This window comes from Pristiophorus japonicus, unplaced genomic scaffold (genome assembly GCF_044704955.1).
Source record: "Pristiophorus japonicus isolate sPriJap1 unplaced genomic scaffold, sPriJap1.hap1 HAP1_SCAFFOLD_1620, whole genome shotgun sequence".
NCBI lineage: Eukaryota > Metazoa > Chordata > Chondrichthyes > Pristiophoridae > Pristiophorus > Pristiophorus japonicus.
In genome coordinates this window covers 35,001-42,340 of record NW_027251300.1, presented here as the reverse complement: position 1 = coordinate 42,340, position 7,340 = coordinate 35,001, and the positions used below count along the sequence as shown (strand labels likewise).

The window sequence follows — 7,340 nt, the reverse complement described above, 5'->3', positions numbered from 1 at the left end:
GGGGGTTTGGACTTAGCAGGTTGGGACCTCTACTCATTGGCGTTCAGAAGAAGGAGAGGCGACCTTATCGAGAGGTGTACGGTTACGAGGTGGATGCAGAGAGGATGTTTCCACTGATGGCGGGGTCGTCTTAGGGAGAACCGAGTGTGGGAGGCTGTGTCTGAGAGGTGGGGTACAATTTTGTTCGTACCCAAGGAACCACATACTTGCCAAAAGACGGAAATCCCCAAGAGACACACACACACACACACAAGGGACTCCCATTTGAAATCTTTTACTTGTTTAATACGTCGCACATGTGATCATATTCGGTTACAACATTGTTAAGGATTGTTCCTTTTCAAACCCGGTGGGTAGTATAAAGGCCCATCGTTGGACCGCATTAGAGACAGTTTTAATTCGATTAATACAACAAGGGAACATTTCGCTAATACATTAGTCGCTGGCAGGGCTGGCCGGGGGGGGTGGGGGGCAGATGTGGCCATTGCCGAGATGGGGGGGGGGGGAAGGAACAGTCAGGGTTGGGTTGCGACGGAAACCCCCCTGTTTTGCGAGGTTCAAGGGTCAACAACCCCCTCAAGCTGTCCAATTATGGCGGAAGGGGTACTGACCCCCCACCCGAGAGCCAGGGCGTTGGTGGGGTGGGTGGGGGTCGGGGGGTGATAGGTCGTGAGAGGCCAGGGGTTCAATGGCCCCCATGGGTTCACACTGCCCCCACCCCCCACCCACCCAACGCTGGATTTGAGATCTTGGGTGAGTTTCCGCGTGTTTTCGAGAATGGGGGCGGTTCGAGGGGGTGGGGGGGGAGGAGGTCAGAACCGTGACATCGTGCTCTCGCAGGTCATTGCTCCGTCATCGACCTCACCCCCACTTCCCCCTCACCCCCTTTTCCTCCATCGAACCTCCACGTAACACTCCCCCTCCTCTCAGATCACCAGGAATGGTTCCACCTGTTTCCAATGTCTTTATCAAAATGGCGGTGGGGTGGGGGTCAGAGGTTAAGGGGGGGGGCGCACTGAACGGATCGAGATGGGAGGGGGTTGCCCCCCGAGGCAATTGGTGGATCTTCACCCCGCCCCTTCCCTCCCCAATCAATTACCCAACGTCTCGGCGTGAAGGAGTATGGCCCTCCTATTAACCCCCCCCCCCTTCCCGTCCCTTCTTCCCCCAATCCCCCGTCATGGTTCCCCCTCCCCCCTGGACCCGGGACCCGATCGCGTCGTCCTGCCGTCTGAGCGCGATCTTAGACCCCCATCTCATCCCCCCCACCACCCCTCGCAAACTCCGAGCCATCAGAGACATCCGGCGAATGGGGGGAGGGGGGCAGTGGTGGTGTGCGGGAGGAGGGAGCATCGCGCTCCCCAAATTCCAGAGCAGGCGCACGTCAGCGAGACCGGTTCGGTTCGGTTCTGGGGCGGCCCCTCCGAAACTGGGGCTCGGCCAACGGCTGCGGAACGGGAGAGCGTTGGGAACTGAGGGCGAGCAGCATTTAAAGGGCTGCCGCGTTGCGGGAATAGTTGCGGGGAGGGGGGGGGTAGTTTGCGGAGGAGGGCGGGTGAGGAGGAAGTGGGGAGGGGCGCGGGGGAGGGGGGAGGGGAACGATCGGCCGACAGCAGCGACTCCAGGCCCACCGCTGGCATTGCTTCCCCCGGAGGGAATTGATCGATCTGGTGTCACATAACGTTACGCGACGGAGGGGGCGGAAGGAACAGAGGCAAGTGAGGGAAGGGCGGATACGGAGAAATGTTTCAGGGGGGGGGTGACAGGACAGGCGCGCGCTACACGCCCCGCTCTGCACACCGTCAACGGAGATCTGGTGTTACATAACGTTACGTGACGGACCGGGGGAGGGAAAGAGGAGAGGAGGAGGGCGCGGCGATGTTATCGGGCGGGGAAGTGCTTTTTCCTCTTATTGGTCTTCCCCGCCGGACGCTGGGTTTCGGAGTCGCTGCCAGTGTCCGAGTCGCTGAGAGTCATTTCGATGGTCATCAGGACCCGCGGTGGGCTGCTCACCCTCGGGCCTCCGGGTGTTGCCTCACCGAGGGAGGCCGTCGCCATTGCTAACCGCTACTTCTTGTCTCGCTTGGAGTCTCCCAGCTTGGCCTTCTTGTCACTGCTGCCCTTAGTGCTCTTGCTTTGGTCCAGTGTGGCATACAACACAGGTCCCTGGGTGTGGAGAGAGATGTTGAGAGCGATGGGGAGGGGTGGGGCGTGGGTAATACAGGCGGAAGGGGCGTCCGGGAATTGGGGGCTAGCTGGAGGGGTAGGGGGCTTCCCCTTTCCACCCCCCTCCCAATCGTTCCCCTCCCTCCCCACCTCCAACTGGGCCAGATATTGAGGGAGTCATTCTCGGCCCCTGCCCTCCAATTCTCCTCCACTCCAATTCTCTACCCCTCCCTTCCCAACCCCTTCCCTCCAATCCCACTCCCCTTCAATTCTCTCCCCCTCCCTCCAATTCTCTCCCCTCCCCTCCAATTCTCTCCCCTCTCCTCCCATTCTCCTCCACTCCAATTCTCTCCCCCTCCCTTCCCAACCCCTTCCCTCCAATCCCCCTCCCCTTCAATTCTCTCCCCCTCCCCTCCAATCCCCCTCCCCTTCAATTCTCTCCCCACCTCCAATTCTCTCCCCTCCCCACCAATTCTCTCCACTCCCCTCCAATCCCCTTCCCCTCCAATTCTCTTCCCCTCCCTCCAATTCTCCCCCTCCCTCCAATTCTCTACCCCTCCCTTCCCAACCCATTCCCTCCAATCCCCTCCCCTTCAATTCTCTCCCCCTCCCCTCCAATCCCCCTCCCCTTCAATTCTCTCCCCACCTCCAATTTTCTCCCCCTCCCTCCAATTCTCTCCCCCTCCCTCCAATTCCCTCCACTCCCCTCCAATCCCCCTCCCCTCCAATACTCTCCCCTCCCTTCCCATCCCTTTCCCTCCAATCCCCTCCCCTCCAATTCTCTCCTCTCCCCTCCAATTCTCTCCCCCTGCCTCCAAATCACCCCCCCCTCCCTCCAATTCTCTCCCCCCTCCTCCAATCTCCTCCCCTTCAAGCCACTCCCGCCCCCCCCCAGCCAATCCCCCTCCCCTCCAATCCCCTCCCCTCCAATCCCCTCCCCTCCACTTCAAGCCAATCCCCTCCCCTCCACTTCAAGCCAATCCCCTCCCCTCCAATCCCCTCCCCTCCAATCCCCCTCCCCTTCAATCCCCCTCCAATCCCCCTTCCCCTCCAATCCCCCTCAGATCCCCTCTCCTCCCCTCCAATCCCCTCTCCTCCCCTCCAATCCCCCCTTCCCCTCCAATCCCCTCCCCTCCACTTCAAGCCAATCCCCTCCCCTCCACTTCAAGCCAATCCCCTCCCCTCCAATCCCCTCCCCTCCAGTCCCCCTCCCCTTCAATCCCCCTCCAATCCCCCTTCCCCTCCAATCCCCCTCAGATCCCCTCTCCTCCCCTCCAATCCCCCCTTCCCCTCCAATCCCCTCTCCTCCCCTCCAATCCCCCTTCTCCTCCAATCTCACTCCAATCCCCCCTTCCCCCTCCAATCCCCTCCCCTCCCCTCTAATCGCCCTCCCCTCTAATCGCCCTCCCCTCCAATCCCCCTCCCCTCCAATCCCCCTCCCCTGGGAATCCTAGCCCCTATGAGGAAACAGAGAATTTTCAATGGGGGCCAGATCTTTCATCACCCTGCCCGCTATTCCCTGCCGTGATGATAGCTCAGTAATCGCCACGCCTTCCGACTGATTTTCCACTTACTTTACTAGCTGATCCTGATTTGCCGCTGACCTTCCCACGCTCTGCAGCACTGCAATCAAAATACAGAACAAGTAACGTTAGGTCTGCTCGCTGTGTTACAGGAAGGACGCGATTGCACTGGAGAGGGTGCAGAGGAGATTTACCAGGATGTTGCACTGGAGAGGGTGCAGAGGAGATTTACCAGGATGTTGCACTGGAGAGGGTGCAGAGGAGATTTACCAGGATGTTGCACTGGAGAGGGTGCAGAGGAGATTTACCAGGATGTTGCACTGGAGAGGGTGCAGAGGAGATTTACCAGGATGTTGCACTGGAGAGGTTACAGAGGAGATTTACCAGGATGTTGCACTGGAGAGGGTACAGAGGAGATTTACCAGGATGTTGCACTGGAGAGGGTGCAGAGGAGATTTACCAGGATGTTGCACTGGAGAGGGTACAGAGGAGATTTATCAGGATGATGCACTGGAGAGGGTACAGAGGAGATTTACCAGGATGTTGCACTGCAGAGGGATACAGAGGAGATTTACCAGGATGTTGCACTGGAGAGGGGTACAGAGGAGATTTACCAGGATGTTGCACTGAAGAGGGGTACAGAGGAGATTTACCAGGATGTTACACTGGAGAGAGTACAGAGGAGATTTACCAGGATGTTGCACTGGAGAGGGCGCAGAGAAGATTTACCACTGGAGAGGGTACAGAGGAGATTTACCAGGATGTTGCACTGGAGAAGGGTACAGAGGAGATTTACCAGGATGTTGCACTGGAGAAGGGTACAGAGGAGATTTACCAGGATGTTGCACTGGAGAGGGTACAGAGGAGATTTACCAGGATGTTGCACTGGAGAGGGTACAGAGGATATTTACCAGGATGTTGCACTGGAGAGGGGTACAGAGGAGATTTACCAGGATGTTGCACTGGAGAGGGTACAGAGGAGATTTACCAGGATGTTGCACTGGAGAGGGTACAGAGGAGATTTACCAGGATGTTGCACTGGAGAGGGGTACAGAGGAGATTTACCAGGATGTTGCATTGGAGAGGGTACAGAGGAGATTTACCAGGATGTTGCACTGGAGAGGGTACAGAGGAGATTTACCACTGGAGAGGGTACAGAGGAGATTTACCAGGATGTTGCACTGGAGAGGGTACAGAGGAGATTTACCAGGATGTTGCACTGGAGAGAGTACAGAGGAGATTTACCAGGATGTTGCACTAGAGAGGGTACAGTGGAGATTTACCAGGATGTTGCACTGGAGAGGGTACAGAGGAGATTTACCAGGATGTTGCACTGGAGAGAGTACAGAGGAGATTTACCAGGATGTTGCACTAGAGAGGGTACAGTGGAGATTTACCAGGATGTTGCACTGGAGAGGGTACAGAGGAGATTTACCAGGATGTTGCACTGGAGAGGGTACAGAGGAGATTTACCAGGATGTTGCACTGGAGAGGGGTACAGAGGAGATTTACCAGGATGTTGCACTGGAGAGGGTACAGAGGAGATTTACCAGGATGTTGCACTGGAGAGGGTACAGAGGAGATTTACCAGGATGTTGCACTGGAGAGGGTACAGAGGAGATTTACCAGGATGTTGCACTGGAGAGGGTACAGAGGAGATTTACCAGGATGTTGCACTGGAGAGGGGTACAGAGGATAGCAAGGGCCAGTTTCCCTTGTACATGAAACACAGAAGGTTAGTACGCAGGTACAGCAAGTGATCAGGAAGGCCAATGGTATCTTGGCCTTTATTGCAAAGGGGGATGGAGTCTAAAAGCAGGGAAGTCTTGCTTACAGTTTATACAGGGGTATTGGTGAGGCCACACCTGGAGTACTGCGTGCACAGTTCTGCTCTCCGTATTTACAAAAGGATATACTTTGCTTTGGAGGCAGTTCAGAGAAGGTTCACTCGGTCGATTCCGGGGATGAGGGGGGTTGACTTATGAGGAAAGGTTGAGGAGGTTGGGCCCCTCTACTCATTAGAGTTCAGAAGAATGAGAGGCGACCTCATCGAGGCGTGTACGGTTACGAGGTGGATGCAGAGAGGATGTTTCCACTGATGGCGGGGTCGTCTTAGGGAGAACGAGTATGGGAGGCTGTGTCTGAGAGGTGGGGTACAATTTTGTTCATACCCAAGGAAGGATATATTTGCCATCGAGGGAGTGCAGTGATGGGGGGAGACTAGAACTAGGGGGGGCATGGTCTTAGAATAAGGGGCCGCCCATTTAAAACTGAGATGAGGAGAGATTTCTTCTCTCGGAGGGTTGTAAATCTGTGGAACTCGCTGCCTCAGAGAGCTGTGGGAGCTGGGACATTGAATATATTTAAGACGGAGATGTTAAACGATAAGGGGGCGGGGCAGGGAAGTGGAGCTGGGTCCATGATCGGATCAGCCCACGGTGGTATTAAATGGTGGAGCAAGGCTCGAGGGGCCGAATGGCCCACTGGAACAGAGGAGGTTGAGAGGAGATCTCATTGAGGTGGACAAAATATTGAGGGGCCTGGACATAGTTGATAGTAAGGGTCTATTTCCATTGGTGGAGAGGTCTATTACGAGGGGGCAGAGGTGTATGGGGGTTGGTGGAAGGTTTAGAGGGTTGTATATAGAATAACAGATACCCCGGGGAGTGAGTTACAGGCTGGAATCTAATCGAGGGGTTCGGGAGGTTTATATATAGAATAACAGATACCCCGGGGAGTGAGTTACAGGCTGGAATCTAATCGAGGGGTTCGGGGGGTTTATATATAGAATAACAGATACCCCGGGAGTGAGTTACAGGCTGGAATCTAATCGAGGGGTTCGGGGGGTTTATATATAGAATAACAGATATCCCGGGGAGTGAGTTACAGACTGGAATCTAATCGAGGGGTTCGGGGTTTATATATAGAATAACAGATACCCGGGAGTGAGTTACAGGCTGGAATCTAATCGAGGGGTTCGGGGGGGGGTTATATATAGAATAACAGATACCCGGGAGTGAGTTACAGGCTGGAATCTAATCGAGGGGTTCGGGGGGTTTATATATAGAATAACAGATACCCCGGGAATGAGTTACAGGCTGGAATCTAATCGAGAGGTTCGGGGGCTTTATATATAGAATAACAGATACCCCGGGAGTGAGTTACAGGCTGGAATCTAATCGAGGGGTTCGGGGGTTTATATATAGAATAACAGATACCCCGGGAGTGAGTTACAGGCTGGAATCTAATCGAGGGGTTCGGGGTGTTTATATATAGAATAACAGATACCCGGGAGTGAGTTACAGGCTGGAATCTAATCGAGGGGTTCGGGGGGTTTATATATAGAATAACAGATTCCCGGGAGTGAGTTACAGGCTGGAATCTAATCGAGGGGTTCGGGGGGTTTATATATAGAATAACAGATACCTGGGAGTGAGTTACAGACTGGAATCTAATCGAGGGGTTCGGGGGGTTTATATCGAGAATAACAGATACCCTGGGGAGTGAGTTACAGGCTGGAATCTAATCGAGGGGTTCGGGGGGGTTTATATATATAGAATAACAGATACCCGGGAGTGAGTTACAGGCTGGAATCTAATCGAGGGGTTCGGGGGGGTTTATATATAGAATAACAGATACCCGGGAGTGAGT

General features: G+C 54.9%; 1 protein-coding gene across 1 annotated transcript in view; it reads right to left on the bottom strand.

Annotated features, from left to right (window-relative positions):
- Nucleotides 1-1,187: 1,187 nt before the first annotated feature.
- LOC139243130 (myelin protein P0) overlaps nt 1,188-7,340 on the bottom strand; it is a 21,363-nt gene continuing 15,210 nt past the window's right edge. Inside the window, exons 5-6 of the mRNA XM_070870706.1 lie at nt 3,741-3,789; nt 1,188-2,166 (exon numbers count right to left, since the gene is read on the bottom strand). Coding sequence (XP_070726807.1) covers nt 2,068-2,166; nt 3,741-3,789 — 148 coding nt within the window. The 3' untranslated portion in view covers nt 1,188-2,067. The remainder of the gene's footprint in view (nt 2,167-3,740; nt 3,790-7,340) is intronic.